The 22,408-nt window shown below is 55.2% G+C and overlaps 2 protein-coding genes across 2 annotated transcripts; one reads left to right on the top strand and one right to left on the bottom strand.

The window, feature by feature from the left end:
* Positions 1–867: 867 nt before the first annotated feature.
* Bik (BCL2 interacting killer) lies at positions 868–21,009 on the top strand. The gene is made up of 6 exons (XM_058574248.1): positions 868–925; positions 2,164–2,214; positions 17,727–17,879; positions 19,291–19,389; positions 19,976–20,093; positions 20,471–21,009. Exons 3-6 carry the CDS (start codon positions 17,734–17,736, stop codon positions 20,561–20,563), a joined length of 456 nt encoding a protein of 151 aa, XP_058430231.1. The 5' UTR covers positions 868–925; positions 2,164–2,214; positions 17,727–17,733; the 3' UTR covers positions 20,564–21,009.
* On the bottom strand, positions 15,365–20,573 carry LOC131423623 (endogenous retrovirus group K member 6 Gag polyprotein-like). The gene is made up of 4 exons (XM_058574247.1): positions 20,435–20,573; positions 18,962–19,059; positions 18,376–18,699; positions 15,365–17,149 (listed from the first exon to the last, which is right to left on the bottom strand). Exon 4 carries the CDS (start codon positions 16,661–16,663, stop codon positions 15,488–15,490), a length of 1,176 nt encoding a protein of 391 aa, XP_058430230.1. The 5' UTR covers positions 16,664–17,149; positions 18,376–18,699; positions 18,962–19,059; positions 20,435–20,573; the 3' UTR covers positions 15,365–15,487.
* Positions 21,010–22,408: the final 1,399 nt, after the last annotated feature.

A 22,408-nucleotide genomic window follows, 5' to 3' on the forward strand; every position in this document is an offset into this window, starting at 1 on the left:
TGGATTTCTCCTCCCTCCAGGGTCTCTCAGCGGCCTGCAAGTGGGCTATCTGCTGGTGCCCTCCCTGCCCCCCCCCCCCCCCCGCCCCCGGCCCCGCCCAGCGCAGGGTGAGCAGGCCCCCCTCGGTGCGGAGGGCTACGCAGCTGGGCGCTTGGGGAAGCCCCCAAGCTCCAGGGCGGGTGCGCTGCGCTGCTTCTAAGGAGCGAGAAACGGTTTTGAGTTTTGACTTTTCACTAGTTTAAAGAACTTGAATTCCCACAAGTACCAGCCTAAAGGCACGGATTTTTGAAAGCCATTCGGTCCTCGCGGAGCCTCTTTCCACGTGGGTAAAACGGGCATGAAAAAAGCCCAGGGCTAGCCATGCGCGGTGAAGCACACCTGTAATCCCAGCGACTCTGGAGGCTGAGGCAGGAGGATGGTAGTTCAAAGCCAGCTTCTGCAATTTAGTGAGACCCAAAGCAACTCAGCGAGACCCTGACTCTAAATAAAATATTAAAAAGGGCTAAGGATGTGGCTCAGTGGTCGAGCTCCATCGGGTTCAATCCCCAGTACAAAAGGGCTGATGGAGTCTTGAGAGGACGGAGCGAGGCTCATTAGAGTTTGGATTGTCTGGGGCCGGCGGATCCCTCCACTCAAGCTCCCGGGCGCGCACGTCGAACGGCCGGTGCTGGGCGCAGGGAGCGCACCCGGGCACCGGCGGAGCGCACTCGCTGATGGGCAGGGCGGGGCGCGTGAGCAGGCGGCAGATGCTCTGGTACGAGCTCTGCATGCGGCTGAGTCCGACTCCTGGCTCGGGGCTCGGGGCGGGCGGGGCAGGCGGGGCGGGGCCGGGGGCGGGGCCGCCTAGCAGGTCCCGCGCGACACACAGCCGCAGCCATCGGCCGCACACTGCCACCGCCCTCCCAGCCGCTGCTGCTGTCGCGAGGTAAGTTGGAGCCCAGAGCCCCGCCACAGCCCGCCGCTCAGCTCGCCCCAAGCCCGGCAGGTGAGCGCACAGGCCGCTGACCAGGGCGCACGGCTGCGAGGTCGGGGACCCGGACCTAAGTCCCTCCCCGTCCCACACCGGCATATCCCGAGGGAGTCTGGAGTCCCTCGAGGGAGGCCGTCTGAAGACCCCGGCTCTAAAAGTCCCCTGTCTCGCTGGGGGCTCCAGGTCCCCACCCCGCGTCGTGCCAGCCGCAGCCCCGCGTGCCACAGCCTGCGCACCCGTGCCATGGGTGGCTCCTGTGCGCTCCGCCCAGAGGCACATTGCCCGTCACCCTCGCGCCGCCCTCTTGCGTGGCCTCGGGGCTCCGACCTTCGTTGTATGCAGACCGGGTCCTGAGCTCGGTGGGGCACCGCCAGCCCGGGGCCCAGACGACACAGCTCTGTCCACGAAAAGAGGGAAGATGGCGTCGGGCGCCTGTCCCCGCCGGGATCCTGGGCCCCGTGCACCTGAGGAAGGGCCGGGGAAAATCCGGAACAGGAACTTGCACGAGGAGCCAGGCGCTGTCGCCGGCTGCCACCTGCGCAGTGCCCCGCGGGCCCGGCTGGCTCCACCCGGCAGGGCGCGGGCCACGTACCGTTGATCCCGAGTCGCCGCGGCGTCGGAGCTTGAGGCCCCGCCGCCCCCTCTGGTGACCCGGCCTAACCTGCGCCGGGGCTTCAGGGCTTGTCTCACTTTCCGCGGTGGGTCTGGCCCCCCGGATGCAGAACGCTTAGTAAACCGTTGGTTGCTGCTGCAGTTGGCGCTAGTAGGAGCCACCCCCTGCGGCAGGACATTGTTGTTGCTGCTGCTGCTGCTGCTGCAACAATGTTCCTACCCTAGTCAGGGACACCAGCTCCCTAGAAGGACCCTGGGCTAAAAGGGCCATATACTTAACTTCACGGAGCAGGAGGCCTCAGTTCACAGCTGGAGAGACTGAGGCTTAGGTCCCAGGAAGCACAGGTGCTGGGCCTTTCAGCTAAAAGCCCAGAGCCCTCTTTTGGAGACCATGCAGCCACTTCTCAGTTGGGTGGCCTTGGACAGGCCATCCACCTCTCTGAGCCTCAGTTTGTTGATTCTGTAAAATGGGTACCTGAGATTCCTGCCCAAGTGGCTGCTGGTAGCTTCTGTAAATATCCTTATTTCCACTGAATTGGGGCAAGGCCTGGTTCTCAGTGGCTGATTCCTGCTGTTGACAGGCTGTTTTGCAGGTGTTCCCTGAAGAGTCATCTGGGGCAGCTGAGAGATAGGTGAGTCCTCTGCCAGGCTCCTTCCTCCAGGCCTGTACCTCCTCAATGTCTTCACCTCTAACACTCCTTTCTCCAGGCTTTGGGAGCCTCCCATCTGCCTTTTTCTGTTTCTAATGATGCAGTATCTCGAGTCAAAGTTATCAAGAAGAGGGCCTGGGTGGTGGCTCAGTGGGAGAGCGCTGGCCTAGCACAGGTGAGGCCCTGGGTTCCATCCTTAGCACCACATGAAAATAAATGAATAAAAATAAAGGCATTGTTATCAAGAAGAGGTTTGTTTTGGCTCCAGTTTGGGGGTATGTGGTAGAGAGCTGCATCTGGGACAGCCGCCTTGCCTGCAGGGTCCTGAGGACAACCAGTGCCGAGACCCCCAAGTGGGCATCAACATCTCTTCTGGTTTCTCTCTCTGGGATTCGGTCATGGGGTCCCACCCTGACTACCCTAACCGTGTCACCTCCCAGGCCCCGCCTCTTAACACCAGGCTCAGACCAAGTTTCTGCCCTTTACTAGCTCAGGATGGAACTGAATTTAGATGCCTGAAGGCTTTGGGGGACACTCATTGAATCTAGCCACAGCACTGTCACCCTCAGGACCCCAGGGTCCCGGGCCATGTGGACCTCGGCTGTGGCTTCTGCAGAGCCTCGTGTGCTGGGTTTGCACAGTTCTTTATCTGCCCCTTGAGTTGGCTTAGGATGCCTCACACAGCTGAGGGGAGGCTTCCAGGGCTCTTAGCTTACGCCTGAAAGTTCAGAATGTGCTTTTCCCTGGTGACAAACCCATTTAACCAAACTTCTAAGATGTCTTCTAGTTGATTTCCCCCCTCAGCGCCGGGACTGAACCCAGGGCCTCATGCTGCCAGGCCAGTGCTGGGCCACTGAGCTTCACCCCCAGCCACAGTCGATCCCGCGTCCTCCCAGGGGATAGTGTGAGGCTTAAGACAGATCCCCGGAGTGACACACTTCCCCAGTCCCAGTGGGTGTCTGGCTCCTCACTCTTTGCTCTCTCTGCCCAGTTGCCACCTCCTGTGAGCAGTCCTCCCTGACTGCCCTGTCTCCAGGGGCAGCCTCCCCTCCCAGCACCTCTGTCCACAGGCCTTGTTTTACTGTCCCTGAGGGCCTGGACCCCTGTGATGAGTCCTGGAGCAGGTCGGGGGGCTGCGTGCCTGCTAGCTCCCCGGGTTGGTGGGTACAAATGTGACGGGACCTCTGGATCCACTGAGCTGCCAGAGAAGCCAGGGACAATCCCTGACAGTCCCTCTCTGGGCTCCTGACCATCTCCAGGCAGTGAGTGGCGGCGGGGGGCTGGAGGGCCCTGTGTGCTTGAAGCTGACCCGCTGCGGCTGGCGGTGTTCTCCCCTCCCCCTGGAAAGCATCCTGTTAGTGAAACAAGTTTGTGGACAGTTAATGGCTTCTTGCTTCCCCTGCAGCGGACTTAACTGGATCCCACGAGATTCCCACTGTTTTTCTCTCTGGCCAGAACAATTCTGAGCGGTTTTGAGGAAGTTCCCAATGGCGCTCGGGTTTTGCTGTTGGTGGCCACCAGGAGGCCAGCAGTGGGTCTGGACTGGACGTGAGTGGCCGCTTCCTCGCCTCTCCTTTGTCCTGCCACTGGTTGGCTGGGGCTGGGCCTGGAGAAACACAGAGTGTGGGCCAATGAGTCTGTGGTGCAAGTTCCTGGTTGGCCCTGCAGCAGGCAGGAGAGGGGCAGGCAAGGTGGCCGGGGCACCGGGCGGGCACGGAGAGGAGCGGGCAGCTGATTTTCCTAGTGTCAATATTAGGATGTGACAATACAAAACACCCGCTGGGCACTGCAGGGCAAACCTGTTTTTCTGGGGATGAGAGAAAATTTGACACCCAGACAGAGAGGAAGTTCAGGGGAGGGCTGAGTCTGCGGGGTTGGTAGAGGGCCCTGTGATGGGAATAGTCAGATTGAGAATGCAGAATGATTCCCCCCACACAAAAGAGGACATTTGCTGCCTGTTGGTGGCGCCTGAGTGGTGGCATATGCCTATAATCCCAGCTGCTCCAGAGGCTGAGACAAAAGGATTGCAAGTTTGAGGCCAGCCTCAGTGACTTAATAAGACCTTGTCTCAAGATAAAAAAAAGAGCTGTGCCAGGCACGGTGGCACACGCCTGTAATCCCAGCAGCTCAGGAGGCTGAGATTACAGAGAATCGAGAGTTCAAAGCCAGTCTCAGCAAAAGTGAGGTGCTAAGCAACGCAGTGAGACCCTGTCTCTAAATAAAATACAAAATAGGGCTGGGAGTGTGGCTCAGTGGTTGAGTGCCCCTGAGTTTAATCCCTGGTACCAATATCTATATTTTTTTAAAAGAAAGGGCTGGGCTATCCTGCCCTTCCATATTTATCCTAAAGAATTAAAGTCAGCACATGCTATAGTGACACGTGCAACCTGTGTTTATAGCAGCACAGGTCACAACTGTAGGACCAGCCTTGGTGTCCATCAGTGGATAATGGATGAAGAAAATGTGGATATACACACAATGGAGTTTTACTCAGCCACGAAGAAGAAGAAATAACTTATGTCATTTGTAGGAAAATGGAACTTGAATATTGTGTTACTCAAAATAAGCCAAACTCAGAAAGTGAAGAGTTGTATGCTTTCTCCCCTGTGTGGATTTCAGAGAGGAAAAAAGAAAAGAAAGGTGTGGGGATCTCATAAAAAACTGAAAGAAGATCAGTAGAGGAAAGGGAAAATATGGGGAATGATATTGTCATGTTGCAATAGGTGTGAACATTTAACAGTGGATCCCACTACTATTATGTAGGGCCTCACTAAGTTACTGAAACTGGCTTTGAACTTGTGATCCTCCTGCCTCAGCCTCCTAGGCACGCGCCACTGCACCTGGCTCACTATTAATATACAACTATAATGTATCAATTAAAAATATGGGAAAAAAATAGAAAGGGCTGGGAATGTAGCTCAGTGGGAAGAGCCCCTGGTTCAATCCCCAGCACCAAAAATATAAAATAGATTTAGAGGGGCTGGTTTGTAGCTTGGTTGTATGAAAACACCTGGGTTCAGTCCCTGGTACTACAAAAATATAGGTGACATTCAGTGTGTGCGTCTGGAGCTGGGGCTGCGAGGCCCTATCTTGAGGGCAAAGCCAGCTGCTGGGTTTGGAGGAGACCAAAGTGGCCCCTGTCCAGGCCATGAGGACGTTGACTTCGCTGTTCTGGGACGCTGGCTGCCTGCCGTGGGTGTTTTCCTCAGGGCTGCGTTTGCCAGGGGGCGCTCCCTCCTGCCCCTCACAGAAGGTGAGCCTGAGGCGGGACATGTGTCCGTCCAGGGCCTCCACGCGGGAGTTCCTGTCCCTGTGAGCTGGCATGCTCGGTCCCCTCCCTCAGTCTTGCTGCTTTGCAGAGAACTGTCTCCCTCTGCCAAGTCCTTGTTCTGCAGGGCGGGGCAGGCTCCCACTGCTGGGCAGACAGACAGACAGGTAGACATTCAATGGGGCCGATCAGGCTAAGAGCCTGATGCAGGGACGAAGAGACTTCTGGCCACTCAGGTACCAGCAGGGCCCCTGATCCCTGGGGGGTGTGGCATTACAGGCGTGCGCCACTGCGCCTGGCCCACTATTGATGTACAACTGTCATGCACCAATTAAAAATATGGGGAAAGACGAGAGAGGGCTGGGGATGTAGCTCAGTGGGAAGAGCCCCTGGGTTCAATCCCCAGCACCAAAAGTATAAAACGAAATAGATTTCAAGGGGCTGGGAGGCAAAGGTGTGCAGGGGGCTGGGGTGAGACCCAGGACCGTCCTCACTCTGTGACCCCAACATTTCAGAAGCTGCTCCCGAAACTTAAAACCGCAGACCCAGGTGGGGTCCTCTGCCAAGTCCCACTGCCCATCTCTGATGGGGTAGAAGAGCAGAGTTCCCCTTTCCTGTGGTCACTTCAAACTCGTCAAGATGATTATGATTTTGGTCTATTTCCTCTACAACCCGGAGGGACCCGCAGGCCTGCACAAGTTGGGTGAGTGTCCTTCCGCTGGGCGACACCCTGGGCCCCACTGGGCCATTTTCCTAGAGGTTGGAGCAGGAAGGACATAGAGCATCATCTCACTAGGCTCTTGTTTCAATAAATGAAGGAGGAGGCACCCAGCTGGGCTAGGGGATTTGTCTTAAATCACAGGGTTGTGCTGGCCCAGGGGTCCAGCTGTCCTGGTTGTCCCTGGGCAGAACTAGTGGCTTCCCACCAAGAACCCACCTCAGGTCCTTTCAGAAGGGAACCACTCACCGTTTCCTTCCAGATCTTTCTCCCACGCCTTTCCCTTATACAGAGGACTCACGTGACCAGAGAGACGTGGCCTTGTGCACCTGGCCTCCCTGAGGGATGGAGGCCCCCGCCTTCCCCTCCCAGCCCCTCAGCCTCACAGGAAGATGCGCCGACACTGATTTGCTTGGTGTCCGTTTCCTTGTTGGTGGCACCGCGGGCTTCACTTGTGTTTGTGTCTTCCCTCTGGCTGCCGTGGCCACCTCAGAAGGTCCGGGTTGCAGAGGAGGCAGCCAGGGCACAGGGCAGTTAGGCCAGAGCCCGAGTGCCTGAGCCCCATCTCGTGTGCATCAGAGGCGTCACTGTGCCTTGAATTCAGTGCACACGGTAGCATTTCGGGGCTCAGGAGGAGACTTTTGGGGAGTCAAGGCTGGGTCCAAGCCACGTTGCTGGGCCAAGGTGCTTTTGGAGGTGGCGTGATGGCGTGGCCCTCCCGAGACCCCCATCCTGACACAGGGTGGACCTCTTCTGGGGAGGACTGGAAACTGGAGTTGGAAGTTGAAAGGAAACAGGGTGCCCATGAGCATCCCCACTGCGGCGGGTCGAGGGAGGGCTGCAGGGTGGCCAGGCCAGATGGCCGCACCTCCCAGGGCCCCTCCCAACCACCACTTCCAGGTTCCTGAATGAGGCTTTCTCTCCTCCCTTCCTCTCTTCCTTCCTTTTCTCTATCTGTGAACCCTGCCCCTCCCAGACAGGCTGCAGAGGACACCTGCAGGTGCCTGCTACAGGAGACTGGAGTGGGGTGGGAGGGGGCTGGCCTTTGTTCCCCAAAATAAACCTTCCAGGCAAACAGCTCTGTTGGAGATGAATTCAAGCCATTAACAAATATCTTTTGTGTCAGTAGCCAGCCACCTGCATTCCTAAAAAGTCAAGATCACAAAAGCAGATACGGTAAAAATTCAATGTCCCTCCTCTTCCTGTTTTGAGAGATGGCTGTGCATCCTGGCTTTGCTTATAGGAGGGCCTGATGGAGTCCTCTGCACAAGTAGAAGAAGCCTGCGCTGCCCTCTATTCTGTCCCTGGGGCTGTCTCGCCATCTCCCTCCATGGTCTGGGCACAGCCCACACCTTCTTTCTCAGGGCTGCTAGGTACGTGCCGGGTGTGAATAGGACACAGGACCCGTTCCTAGGAACCAGAGTGTGTGAGGCAGAGGGTGACTTGGGCTACTGGTTGTCAGGTTGACCTCCAGGGAGGTGGGAACTTGCCTGTTCACTGTGGAGCTTGGGACCCTGGCTACTTGGGGGGTCCTCCTGTCCCCTTCCAAGTCACCCAGGTTTTAAGGAGCCAGGATGGCAGAGGGGGTGACAGTGTGTCTTCCTCTCAGCAGTCCTAGAGGCAGTGCTGTTTGTTTATACGAGGTGCATGGGGTGGCGGGGTGGCCCAGGTCTGTCTGTCTGTCTGCGAGTTCTGGTTTTCCCTGCTGGGTCGTGCTTGAGTTGAGCTCCTCTCAGGCACTTTGTGGCACCGCAGCCTCATGGTCCAGGGCCAGGCTTGGAGGGGTTTTGCAGGGAGCTCTGATGGAGAAGAACAGGGACTGTGGTTCCAGTCTGCGCCCTTCTGCTCTCAGTTTCTGAATCTGTGAGGTGGGAAGCAGCAGGTCCTCCTCTGGGCTTTGATGGAACTGGTGGATGTCGTCTGGGGTCTCCACCAGAGCTCCATCCCCGAACACCTGCTGGGGGCTGCCCAGGACAGATCTGCACTTGCTGCGGGGAGGGAGAGGGTGTCCCCCCATTTCCCAGATGAGCCAGTGGCAGAGCTGGTGACCAAGTGCAGGCTGCTTTACCGGGAGCCTGCCCTCCCCACCCCTCCAGCCCCCTGGTACCCTCGAGGCTGTGGGTGTGGCCCTCTCATCTGTGCCCATTGGATTTGCACCTCGCCTCCCCGGGTAAAATGGAGCTCTCAACTGGAGGTGGACTTTGTTTGTAGGAGGCTCAGTATGGGCGGCAGCCTGGGTGGGGACCTGGGCAGGTGTGTCTTCTTTCACTAAAGAAGAGTTTTCAACTACTCATTTGCAAATTTTCTGGGGGGAAAAAAAACCCAGGTGCTAAAACTTAGTCCAGTTTCCTGGATCTGCAGATGTTGTGACCTCACGCTGGGTCCCATGGGAAAGCTATGCTCTCCTTTATTCATTCAACAAACACAAGTCTGCTCTGCCCGAAACTGAACTGGGGGCCCAAGATTCAAGTGATACTTCCTGTTAGTCACTGGCTCTGTATCGGGCCCACTGACAATGATTCTGTCAGTCACATGCCATGGCGCTCACCCGTGATCCCAGCTACTTGGAAGGCTGAGGCAGGAGAATCTAAAGTTTGAGGCCAGCCTGGGCAACTTAGGGAGACCCTGTCTATAAATAAGAAATAAAAAGTGCTGGGGATGTAGCTCAGTGGCGAAGTGCCTCTGGGTTCAATACCCTGAATTGCAAAAGGTGGTGGGTAAGGCCCTCTATTGGGTATTTAATGAGCTAATTCATAGCCGCGGCTTCTTTCTCACTCCTTGCCTGACCACAGAGGGTGCTCAGACCCCAGCCAGGATTTGAGCACCGTCGTCCCCATTTAGCAATAGATAGGGAAACGGGCCCAGGACAGGAGGGCTGAGGGGTGGGATTGGGATGTTAGCCCAAGGTGAGACGGGTGGCTGTCACAGGCCCCCTCAGAAGGGAGGCCAGTGGGTCTGGACGGGTCTGGAAGGAAGGCAGACAGTGGGCGCTGCCCAGGACAGATCCGCCCCCTGGGGCAGTGGGTGGCCGCCCCTGGCAGACCCACCTGCTCTCTGTGGACTCCTGACAACAGCAGACCCCAGTGGCTGGACATCCTCCCATCAGGTGCCGGAGGGGGTCTGGGGATGTCTGCTGAGTAGGGGGATGACAGGACACTGGGTCAAGGCCAAGGCCATGTGTCCAGCATGGGGCTGACTACTGTGGTGCTTGCCCACAGGGCAGGGAAGAGGCTGGGACTTAGGGTCTCCAGGAACATGTATCCTGGAGAGACGGCAGCGGGAGAGGGCGGGGGGGGGGAGAGCATGGGGGGCAGGGGGAGAGGGCGGGGGGGGGGGGACAGCAGGCCTCTGAAGTCACTTGGAGGTTTCTGGAGGCTGGGGGGAGGCCAATGCAAATGAGGGCTGAAGCTGTTTTCCCAGGGAAATGGCCATTTGCATGGTCACCCCCCTTCCGCCTGGAGCTTGGGGGGCAGCCAGGGCTCTGGACATATTCCTTAAAGGCCACTGAACACACGAGTACTCTCTGTGCTTCTCGTCTGTCCAACCCAGACCATCTCGGCCGTGAAAATCGGTCCACCTCTGTTTATCTGGGCCTTTTATATCCTTTAATGGGCTTTAAAATTTTTCTGCCTAAAAAGTTTTATGCGTCCTCAATTAGATTAATCTCTGACCTAAAACCTGTTTCTCTGTCCTCCTGGTGGAGATGTCTTATTTTCGGGTCGGCGTGTGGGAGCGCTGTTGACTTTTGGGCCCAGATCTTGAGTCAGTGACCGCAGACTCCACGGTGCCGTCAGCGGGTGCCCGTGGCTCTCCTTGGTTCCCTGCATTAGTGCTCCTGTCTGTGAACCTGTTCGAGGTGGCCTGGGGGGGTAGGGCCCCTGGCCTGTCACTCGTGGTGTCATTTTTCCCACTCGCCTGCTGAAGCTGGAGTCCTGCAGGCCACGCTGGGTGACCAGAGCCCGTGGGCCTGGGTTGCTCCGCACCTGTCCCCTCCTGCCTTTGGTGTGAGTGTGGTAGCCCCTCCCCTCTCTCGCCCGCCCACAGTTCGGGAGAATGGACAGAGAGGCCTGCGTTTGGCCTCAGGCATCCCCAGGGGCCAGGGGCCAAGGATGGTGTCCTCATCCAAAGGGGCCTCTGGGCTGCTGGCCAGTGTCATGGGTGGCTTCTGTGAAGTCCAAGTTTGGCCTGGGAAAGGGGTTTTGCCACATCCTGTGCAGAGGAGAGGTGCAAGATCTGAATGAAACAGTGGTGAAGGTCGTCTCTGGCCATCTGGTCACCGAGAGTGGCTTCAAGCCTCGGCCGCTTTGTCCCCCCAAGCACTTTCTAGAGCACTGTTGGACATCTTTGCCCTGCAGATGGTCTCCGCGTCCCTCGCTGGTTTCGACTGGCCGAGCTCTAGCGGTGTGCACCTGGGACAGAGCCTGTGTTGGGCACACAGAAGCCACTGGGGACCCTCCCAGCTCCTGCCCGAGGGTCTGGGGGCTGCTCCAACCCAGTGACTGTCAACACCTTGCCTGCAGGTGTGCTCCGCAGGTGTGGCCCTGCCCTGGCGCTGAGGGACCTGGCAGACCTGACCTCGGCCGCAGGCGAAGGTGTTGCCTGACAGGTGCAGGTGCCAATGCGGGGCCCTTTGTGCAGCTGTGTGCCGTGCGCCTGTCGCCTCCAGCCGGCCCCTGCTGCATGTCAGACTCCCTCTGGGTCAGGTGGAAAGCTCCTCTCCGTCTTCCTCTTGGGAAACTGAAACACCGTCTCTATTGACAGAAATTCTGGGCATTTCTGCTCTGTTTTTTTTTTTTTTTTTTGGTACCAGGGATTAAACCCGGGGGGTGTTTAACCACTGAGCCACATCCCCAGCCCCTTTTCATCTTTTTGTTTTGAGACAGGGTCTCCCTAAGTTGCTTAGGGCCTCGCTGAGTTGCTGAGGCTGGCTTTGCACTTGTGATCCTCCTGCCCCGGCCTCCTGAGCAGCCTGGCTGACTGGTGTGCACCCCCACCCCGGCCGGGGGGTGGAGGGGGACCGTTGTGTTTCTCCAGTCCTCAAGGCCTAAGACACGCCACACCCTGGGCCTGTCCGTGGCGCTGATGTCACCACGTGCTCCCCTCTCCTGGGCTGCTTGTGTTGGGTGCCTGTTGAGATTCGCTGTCTAGATCAGTCCTGAGACACCCAGAGGGTCCCAAACGTAGGGCTCTGCTCTGACCCCTGCCCAGTGAGTGCTGCTGTTCCAGCTTCTCCCTTCCCCATGTCGCCCAGAGCAAGGAGGGAGCACTCTTTGTGTTTGGCCTCAGGCATCCCCAGGGGTCCAGGGGTCCAGTTGCCCTGTGCATGGAGTCTGCAGTCTGAGGAACATCAATCTATCTGGCATAGGGGGCAGGAGACTAGAGCTCTATGCCTTCTTAGCTGAGTCATGAACTCTGTGTGTGTGTGTGTGTATGTGGTGTATGTGTGTGTATATATGTGTGTGTGTATGTGGTATATGTATGTGGTGTATGTGTGTGTATATGTGTGTGTGTGTGTGTGTGTGTGTCTTACTGGGGATTGAACCCAGGGTGCTCTGTTCTTGAGTTACATCCTCAGCCCTTTCTTATTTTGAGATGATCTTGCTAAATTGCTGAGGCTGGCCTCAAACTTGTGATCCTCCTGCCTCAGCCTCCCAAATTTCTGGGGTTAAAGGTGTGCACCACCACACCCTGCTCTGAGTCATGAACTTTTCCAATCTCCGGTTCTTCTTTGAACCAAAAAATCAAAGGAGAGAGTGGGAAGGTGCTCTGTGAGCTCTCTAGGGCCAGCAGATGTGAGGAATTAATTTATTATTTTTGTTATTGTAAGAAAATAACAGGATGAGCATCTGCAGTCTGAGAATTTGAAATCCAGAATGCTCCAAAACTCAACCCTTGGGCATCAGTGTGACTCCACAAGTCGGCACACACAAGCTTTGCCCCATGAACAACATTTTGTGTAAAATTAACTTCAGCCTATGTGCATAAGGTATACATGAGAAATGAACCAATTTCTTGATTTGCCTTGGGTGCTAGCTCCAAGATACCTCATTACATATATGCAAATATTCCAAATCTGAAAGAAAAAAAAAATCCCAAATCTGAAACATTTTGGCCCTGCGCATTTTGGATAAAGTTTGATCTGCAGGAAGGTCATGGGGGGTACCAGCTCCTCAGAGTGCTTGAAAGGGATTCCTTTACCCCCTCCTCCCAACAGCCCAGGGAGCGCCACTCAAGCACCCCACCCAGTACTGCAATTTTTGTCTTGGGCACAGAGGGGCTGACAGTGACTGTCACTCTTGCAGCTGCTCCACGAGGCCGTAGGCTCTGCTTTCTCTACCTCCTGTTCCGCTCTCCTGGGCTGGCTGCTGCAGCGCCAGCCCTCGCTCCTATGTTCAAGCAGCAGAGCCCGGAGCTGCCCTGGCTGGGTCTGCTCCCTTTCTTTCAAGCCCTACCTCCCACTTCTCAGTGGCCAGGCTGGGTCACGGGGCCAGCACTGGCTACAAGGGACGGATGCTGCAGAGGGAGGCCCTGCAGGGTTGTGGTGGCCTGGGGGAGTGCGTGTGCAGGTGCCGCAGTCTGGCTGGGCACAATCAGGAGCCACTTGTCAAAAGAAACTAACTTTATTTTTAGAACCACACACGCCAAACAAAACAGCCTCTCAGGAAAAACCCTCAGAGCCTCAACTGCCACCACCGGCTTTCCACAAGCCTCTCTCTCCCACACAAGCTTCTCTCCACCTCCCACAATCCTCCTGCTCTGGAGGCCGATTGGCTGGGTCACGTGGGCGGAGCCAAAAAAGTCCCCCAATGAGTAGCTCAGTGGTCTGAAAGGGCAGGGAAACAGCCCAATGAGCATCACCGCGGAGGAGCCAATCAGCTAGATGTTGCTGGGGCCGAGGAGCCAATCAGCTAGATGTTGCTGGGGCCGCTGTGAGCCAATCATCAGCCGGCAGCTGGAAGTTTGCTGGCAGCTGGAAGTTTGCTGGGGCCCCTTTGGCTGTGGCTCTCAACATCTCCCCCTCTCTGTTTAAACAACAAGCATGTGGCTTAGGGACCGTGCCTGCCTTAGGTTGTCCAATAGTACATATGGTCCTTAGGTTGGTACCATTGCAATTGGATCTTACCCGTCACTGACTACCGGTCCAGTATACAGCCACACCTGTGGAGAGGTCTTTGTACCAGCGGGGGGGTGAGGTTCTTTGCCTCACCTCTGTTGGCCCCCAAATTTTAGCTGGACTATCATGACAAGCAGAAGGGAGGAAGATACACCAAGCCAATTGACGGCTCCTTTTGGAAAAATTGTACCACCAATGACATCATCAGCAAAAATACCCCAACACTACCACAAGTCGCTGCACCAACAGATAGTTCACAATGCATACAGGTGAGCTCACAATGTGTCCAGGCAAGTTCTGCAAGCAGTTCAGTGATGGCTATTGTAGAAGCTGTAGATTGGTTTTATCTTTGACTTCACCAGCACTGGGATGAAGATAGGAATTCTGGCAATAATGGCTAAAGAAAAAATTATGTAACATTACAGAAGGCACTAAAAGAAAACAATTTTCTTAACAATTTACATTATCTTTAAGAGAATTATTAAATATAATGAAAAGGAAAGGTGAAAGTAAACAAACAGATCTGTTAACCTTCTTTTTTGTTTACATAGTAAAACAATCCTCAACAGTTGTTTACCCAATTTAAATTAAACCATATAAATCACGTGAAAAAAAAATATTTGGATCCATTTTATCATGAGCGCTCATCATATATGATATATGGACATACGTACATTCAAACATATAACACAAAACACAAGTGTGCACACATAATATAATACATACAACACATAACATTATAGTAAAGGCCTTATAACTTTTTACAGGTGAAATCTCCATTGCAATGTTTAAAAACTCTATAGTCAAAAAATAGAACTGATCAGCAAAACATTAACCTAGGTCTGTATGAGCTCAAAAAACAAAATAGAACTTCATGATATGGCAAAGGGCAATAATAAAATAGATATTGAAAAAAGCATCCTGGTTCTGTTGCAGATGTAAGAATAGCCAAACTGCAGTTTTGGATATCAGTTGTTATGGATTTGAGCCAAATCATCTTCTTTTTGGTCTGTAGAAATCGCTTTAGTTAATCTTTCTGGAATCCAAATCGGCTGCTGTTCTCCCTGTGGAAACACACAAACAGACCCCCGACTCCAGACAATTACTGGGTCAGGACCTTTCCATTGTCCTGTTAGAATATCCTTCCAAAGTACCTTGGGCTTATGCACATTTTTTGGACACATATGCCTTTCCGCAGCACTAAGTCCTGATGAATCCAAATTTAAAAAGTTTAGAGTAAAAAGGGTTATTTTAAGTTTATCTTTGGGGAATATATACCCCTTCCCAATTCCTTCTTTTTGCTTTAATAAGTACATTTTAATAGTTTGATGAGCTCTTTCAACTATGCCTTGTCCCTGTGGATTGTATGGGATTCCTGTTATATGAGTAATGCCAAATGTTGAGCAAAATTGTTTAAAAGAGGTAGAAGTATAACCAGGGGCATTATCTGTTTTTAACTGTTTTGGAACACCCACAGTGGCAAAATTTTGTAAGCAATGAGCTATAACATCTTTAGTTTTTTCTCCGGCATGAAGGGAGCCCATCAAAAATCCAGAAGAAGTATCAACTGTAACATGCAAATATTTTAATTTTCCAAATTCTGGCAAGTGTGTGACGTCCATCTGCCAAATATGGTTAGGTATCAATCCTCTAGGATTGACTCCAAGATTAACTTGTGGTAAAAAGGTCACACAATTTTGACATTGTTTTATTATTTGTCTAGCTTGTTCCTTAGTTATTTTAAAACGCTTTTGTAAAGTATTAGCATTGACATGGAACTTTTTATGAAAATTTATAGCTTCTTCTAGTGTAGAGAAAATATGTATGTCATGTGTAGTTTTATCTGCTAAATCATTGCCCAAACTAAGGGCTCCAGGCAATCCTGTATGTGCCCTGATATGTCCTATAAAGAATGGATCTTTTCTGTCCCAGATTAGACTTTGTATAGTGGAAAGCAAAGAGAAAACAGTAGAAGAAGGGGAAATCCTACCAGCATCTTCAAGAGATACTATAGCATTAACTACATACTGACTATCAGAAAATAAATTAAATACAGAATCTTTAAACATCACAAAAGCTTGTAAAACTGCATTAAGCTCTACCTTTTGAGCTGATTGTTTGGGTACTAAAAATGTAAAAGTTTGATCAGGGGTAACTACTGCTCTGGCGGAGGTGCAGATGTCCAACCCTGCGCTCCCTCTGGTTTGTCTGATGAGGGATCTGATGGACAATGTGTCCTGGGCACTACCCTGATGGGGTTGCTGGGTTCTTCCAGTGCTCCGTATATTTGTGGTTTTGGGCCCCGGAGCATTGGGCCCCCCTGTCCATTTTTTGGCAATGGAGCCTGATGCCTTTCTCCACGATATCGTGGGTAAACACCTGGTCCTTGTTCGTTTTTTGATAATGGAGTACCCTCTATGGTGGTTTGAGAACGGCATTCATTAGCCCAATGTCTCCCTCTACGGCATTGTGGGCAAATACCTGGTATTCTACTCCTTTGATACCTAGTTTTGTTAAACCCTCCTCCAATGGGGCAATTCCTTTTAAAATGTCCTGTTTGTTCACAATTGTAGCATGTTCTTGGCCTGGCATCTAAAGCCTGTTTTACTGCAGCTGCCACAATTTGCCCTTGTTCATTAATGTCTCTGGCATCTAAAGCCTGTTTTACTGCAGCTGCCACGACTTGCTCTTGTTCATTAATGTCTCTACATAATTTAATATATGTGTTTAAATCTTCATGTTTCCATGGTCTAATGATATCTCTGCACCAACGATTCGCTTGCTCATAAGCCAGGTGTTTTAGTAATGGCATTGCTTGTTCTGTATTCCCAAAAGCTCTGGTAGCTGTTTGAATAAGCCTATCTACAAATTCAGCATAAGATTCATTAGCTCCTTGTATTACCTTAGATAATTGACCTTGTAAACCTCCATGTCCTTGTAAAGTCTTCCATGCCTTAATTGCATCTACAGCAATTTGTGCATATACACTAGGATCATATGCAATTTGTTGCTGCTGATCCTCATAAGGTCCCTTTCCTAACAACATATCTAGATTTCTCTGAGGATAACCAGCTGCTGCATTTCGCCTAGCCGTCTCCTTGCAAAATTCCTCATTGGCAACCTTCCATAACAGGTATTGTCCTCCATTTAGCACAGCTTTACACATATTAGCCCAATCTGCTGGCGTCATGTTCAAGTTGTTAATGGATTCAACCATGCTTACAGTGAAGGGTGCTTGAGGACCATAGGTTGGGAGTGGGAGTGCTTGAGCAGGCCAAGGGCTGAAGAGCAGCCCCGCCAGGGGAGCTGGGAGGAGGTTGTGAAACTGCATGTGAGGATGGTTTAGAGAAGGCCTGGAGCTGTGCGCCGTGGTACACGCCTGTCATCCCAGCGGCTCAGGAGGCTGAGGCAGGAGGATCACGAGTTCAATATCAGCCTCAGCAAAGACGAGGCACTGAGAAACTCAGAGGACCCAGTAGTGGAAGAAAAGGCCCAGAAGCCGGGGCAGGGTCCCTGCGAGGTGGGAGTGTCATCTACTCCTCGTTCATTTGCTTTTATTGCTCAGAGAAACAGCAGACTTCAAAAAATAGGTGTCCATCCCAACAGAGTGACAGCAGGTGCCTGGGTTTTCCAGCTGTGGGAGCTGCTGGGGGAGGCTGATGGTGACCTTAGCAGATCAGAAGGGTAGGGGGAGGAGGCCTGGGAGGGAGTCCAGCAGGGGCAGAAAGGCAGGACCCTTTTCCTCCCCTGTCGTGAGGACCACAGCCTGCGCCCTCCTAACAGAAGTCCGGTCAGCAGGAGGACAGCGTGTATCCGTCTAATCAAGGTTGAGACAAATGACAAAGGACCTTCAGACATGAAGACCCAAGCCCCAGGGAGGGCTGGCACTGCAGCTCCGGGGCACTTACCTGACATGCCTGTGCCTAGGCCCAACCCCCAGCACCCAAAGCGAAAGTCAAAGCCAGGAACCCACAGGAAACTCCATGTTTACGTGTGGGCCTGTGGTGGACAGCCGGGCAGAGCAGGGGTGGACACAGGGTCCAGTCTCTGTGCTCTCATGGCAGCCGATCCAGGAGACCTAGGGGCTCTGCGTGGCAGTCCTTCCTAGCAGACATAAGGTCTTCAGGGGACAGAGCGACCTTCCCAGGTCTTAGGGCTGCTTTGGGGGAGGGTGGTCTGATTTCCATGACCCGCTTTGGAAAAGGAACTCAAGTTCCTGTGGCTCTCTAGGGGGCAGGAGGAGGCAGGAGGCCAGATACTAGGCCTCCGCCGCTCCCGCGAGGCTCCAGGCCTGGGGCTCAAAGCACTCAGTAGGCCAGAGTGCCTGCCTTGGGACCTGGGGCTCTGAGCCCTGGCAGTTCTAGGGGTCAGTGACACTCTGTCTCCTTCCCCAGAGAAGAGATGTCAGAGGCAAGACCCATCTCCAGGAGCCTCCTCCGTTACAGACCCGGACCCCTGCTGGCTGCAGGTGCTTCCTGCATGACCCCTCCCATGGGAGAGGAGGTCCTCCGTCTCGGGGGAAACCTGCACCTCATGGTTCAGGGCAGGTAGGTCCCAAGGGCCCACTGGTCGGTGACCTTTGGGGATGGGTTGGAAGAGCAGGGACCCTCTGCAGAGGGCCTCCAGGCAGGCTCCAGAGAGGACGCTCCCTAGGTAGTGAGTGATGCCTCCGCACCCCGCCGCCACTGAGGTCCCCTGGGCTCATCCCCACCCACAGAAGGACCCTGTGGCACCCAGCATGTTCCAGGTCCCACGGTGGACTGTGGCGCTGGCCACGAGAGAGCTCAAGCGTTTCGTCTTAGGGAGCTGGCCAGGAGGCCTGCTGGACCTGCCAGCCACCCCAAGGTGCCCCAGCCGAGCGGCCCCCAGCCCTGGCAATTAGGGCAGTGATTTGTTAAGGAACCACTGAGGCTGGAAGAGGGGCACTCCTGGGACTGACACGGCCCCCAGGGTCTCAGGACCAGCCTTGCCAGCCCAGTTGGGTCCAGCGTCCGCATCTGCCAGGCTCATGGGCTCCCCCAGCAGGGGGCGCTGCAGCCTTACCTCCCGGGAACTGATGCGGCACTGAGGCTCAGCCCTCAGTCACCTCCCGCAAGCTGGAGGACAGCCACTGCCAGCGCACAGGCAGGAGTTCAGCTCCAGGGTTCTGGGTGTTTCCTCTTGCTCCAAGGTTCTTATTAGTCATCAAGATCCTGAACTTAGGGATCCTGCTACTCAGATGCATCACGTTGGCAGGACAGAAGTGGGAGCTCGCCCTCCAGGAGAATAGACAGGTCATCAGGTGGTGCAGGTGGCCAGGGTTAGGGGGATCTGCCTGGGACTTCCAGGCAGAGCTCCCGAGTCACCAGGGTGGGATGTGGGCCAAGCCTGGGGAGAAGGGTGCACCCGGAAGGGGACTGGTTTTTAGTCTGAGCTGTGCACATGGAGGGCCCAGGCAGGGGCTCCTTCATTTTGAAAGGGACAATGGTATAGGGGTGGTTTCAGCATTGGGGACCAGGGGAGAGGTCTCTGAGCCCCTAGTCAAAGGAGGAAGGTAAGTTAAAGACCCTGTGGGAAGCCAGCCTTAGCAATTGAGGGGGTCTCAAGGCACCCCCAAACCTGTCCACCCATGCTGGCCACTGTTACTCACCAAAGCCCATGAGCTGCGCCCTGCTGGGGCTTTCCGGGAACACTCAGGGTGGGTACTGACATTCTGAGTGTTCAGCTTTCTTGGGTGCCGGAGGTTTCCTGCAGACGGCACAGGGTTGGAGGGCGGGAGCAGGCCCCCCTGGGCACCCCACTTACTGACACTGGCCACCCACCCCTGGAGGTGGATTTTAAAACCGTGTGACTTCAGAGTCTGCCTGTAGATGGAGGGACGCAGGAAAGTTTGCTGCTGGTCCCAAATCTGACCCCTGCTCTTGCCTGGCTCTGGGCTACTCCAGTACCACACCCTGCCCACCTGTTCCCTCTCCACAGTAACCAGGTGGCCCTACGACTGGCCTGCATTGGGGATGAGATGGATCTGTGTTTTCGGGGCCTCCAACTGGCCCAGCTCCCTGGGATGGCCATGCACAGGTAAGCAGCCCATGTCTTGCCCAGGACTTCACCTGGGGAGGGACCCTGGACCGGCAGGTAGAGGCCCAGAACCCTACACACGGCTGGACCCCAAGTTCTGGAAGGAAATGGCCTTGACACCTCCCAAGTAGACCCCAAACCCTCTGCTTTCCCGCCTGCCCAGGGGCTCCCAGCTCTCTCTGACCTGCCCCTGCCTCTCCCGGCCTGGCAGAGCACCACGCAGAACCCCGCCCCCCGCTGGTCTTCATCCAGAGTCCTGAGTTGCAGGGCAGGGCAGGCTGCGTGTGCGCCCAGGCCTGGCTCCTCGGCCGGCTCCCTGGGGAGGACAAGTGGGGCAGTAACTGGCCGAGGGCCTGCAGGGCCCAGGTTTGGGTTCCCTGCGGCCAGCTGAGCAGAGCACTGGCCGGAAGGTGGGAGGAACTAGGAGATCTGAACAAACCTATGAACCAGAAATGGCTGTGGGGAGACGGACACTGTCCTTCATAGGGGTGCCAGGGGAAGTCCGGGTGTCCGTGGGGTGGGGAGGGGACAGGCCCTCCACAGGGGCGGAGTCCCTGAAGCCTGCTCCACTCCCCGTGTCTTACAGCCTTGCCCTCAGCTACAGCCAGGCGAGAGTCACGGGTGTGCTCAGAAGCTTGACCCAGGGTCTCGCCAGCCTCAGGGAGAACATGTGGTTCTGGAGACCCGCGGCCCCCAGCACCCGGGTAAGAGCCAAGAGGCTGCAGGCGCAGCTGGCCCCCTGCCCGTGGGAGTGGCCTGGAGCCCCCTGGACGCACCCCTGGTGTGCTGCAGGCGCCCCCTCCCTGTGGCCTTAGGTTTCACCTGTTTCCACACCTCCCCGGGCCCAGCAGCCCCAGGAACCTTGGGCCTAGCTGACAGGACTGTGCTCCTGCCCCTCTGCCAGGAGAGCTGTCCTCTGGCAGATGCTGCCCCATCTCTGCCCCCACTCAGGGCCACTTCCTTGCTCCCCTGTCCCTGCTGAACGCCTGCCCTGTCTGATCTCACCCTGTCCTAGCCGCCCCGTTTCTGAGGTGAGGTCCCCTACCTTCTTGGGCCCTCACTGTCCTCTCTCGGTCCCCAGGTGCCTCCTGCCCGGGCCTGCCGGGAGCTGCTGCCCGTGCTGCTGCTGCTGGGCCTGTTGCTGAGCAGGGCCCTGTACCTGCGGCTCCAGTGAGGCCTGCGCGGGGCGGGGCTGGCCCTCGCCCTTTGAACCCATCCTGGAGGTGGCCGGCTCCTGGGGGTTCTGTCCTTTGGACAGTGGTGTTTCCTGATGAGATTTCCTTTTTTATATTTAAACTCAAGATAGTGCTGGGACACTGCTGAGGTTTTGTACTGGAGTTTCTATTGTTTTTGTAAGAAATGAACTTACCAGACCTCTGGGGTGGTTACCAGTTAACTGCCCATTTGGAGGCCTGGCTGGCCTGCTCTCCTCCTGACCCTGGCCCTCTCAGGGGGCAGCCTGTCCCTGAGGAAGCCTTCCTCTCATGCAGGCTGGTGTATGGTAGGCAGCGGGGGGAGTGCTGGTCACACCCCTGTCTGTGATGACCAAGCGGAATCTATTGGCCTGGATTTCTGAAGGGTAGAGGAGACATAGTTCAATAAAACGTTGGTTTCCAGCCAGTTTCTGGTCTTTCTGGTCCTGTCTGGGGCTCTGTGGCAGCATCATGGGCCCCTCTTTCCCTGGAGGCTGAGCTTGGTGGCAGGAGGAGGGGTGGCCTTACCCTTGCCTCCTCCATGTACCTGAGGACCCCACTGCTGTCTCAGGTGCTCAGAATTTGTCCGCCTCCCTAGTGGTGCCTGAGATGCACAGTTGGGATCATTCTGGGGGCTCTCCAGGTCTCACAGTGGGGATGTCGGTCATCTCTTCACCCATGTCCACTTCCTGGGGGTGCTGCAGCCAGCAGGGCTCTGTGGGCAAGTAGGGCCTGGGCCAAGGGTTGGGGGCGGCTTCCCACTATTTGGACTAGGAACCTGCCATAGTCCCTGGTCCAGGCTCTACCAGGGTCCCCTCCCACTAACATTCCCAGGCTGCACTGAGCCAGACCGCGGCCCTCCAGGGCCCTGCTCTCCAGCAGTGCTCCCAGACACCCTCCTCCGCTCCAGGCCCCTTCTGTCCCCTCCTGCCCAGGCCTGGAGTGCCTCCCTGCACACCCCTGCAAGCCCATCCAGCAGAAGCCCCTGACGGCCCCACCAACCCCCACCTGCTGTATGGAGCCTCCTCTGCAGAGCCTCAGAACTTCCCCAGATGAGCCCTGTTCCCCAGATCCCTGCACCTGCACCGCAGCATCTGCCTCCAGTTCCAGCCAGGGCACGCCTGTCCCCACAAGGGTAGACACTTGGCAGTGCGCCCGGGACTCGCCCAGTGTGGATGTGGACACCCAGGGAATGGGAACCCGCTGGAGTCCACATGGCTAGGCCATGGAAGGCCAGCCCCCGACCACCGCCCCGCACTGGCTTCCTCCTGAACTTGAGGGACTTGGCTGGGGCGCCTGCGCCATTTCCCTGAGGAGCCAGGAGCTCTTCCAAGGAGACTGGAAGCTGCTTTTGCTGAAGGCGGTGGCCCTGGCTGCTTCTCTGTGCAGGAATTGGGGACACTGACCTTGCCCGAGGGATTTGCAGGCGGTTCCACGCTGGGGTGCTGTTGTGCCAGGCCCTCACAGGTTCTGGGGGGGTGTGGTGCACACAGTGACCTGCTTCAGATCTAAATAAAATGTACATGTAAATAAGCCACAAAGGGGACTATGGCTGTGGCTCAGGGGCGGAGCGCTTGCCTAGCACACGTGAGGCACTGGGTTCCATTCTCAGCACCACATACAAATAAATAAAGAGGGCTGGAGATGTGGCTCGAGCGGTAGTGCGCTCGCCTGGCATGCGTGCGGCCCGGGTTCGATCCTCAGCACCACATACAAACAAAGATGTTGTATCCGCCGAAAACTAAAAAATAAATATTAAAATTCTCTCTCTTTCTCTCTCTCCCTCTCTCACTCTCTCTTAAATAAAGAAAGAAAGAAAGAAAGAC

The sequence above is a fragment of the Marmota monax genome, unplaced genomic scaffold (assembly GCF_021218885.2).
Source record: "Marmota monax isolate L192 unplaced genomic scaffold, Marmota_monax_Labrador192_F-V1.1 WCK01_AAM20220418_F8-fsc00051, whole genome shotgun sequence".
NCBI lineage: Eukaryota > Metazoa > Chordata > Mammalia > Rodentia > Sciuridae > Marmota > Marmota monax.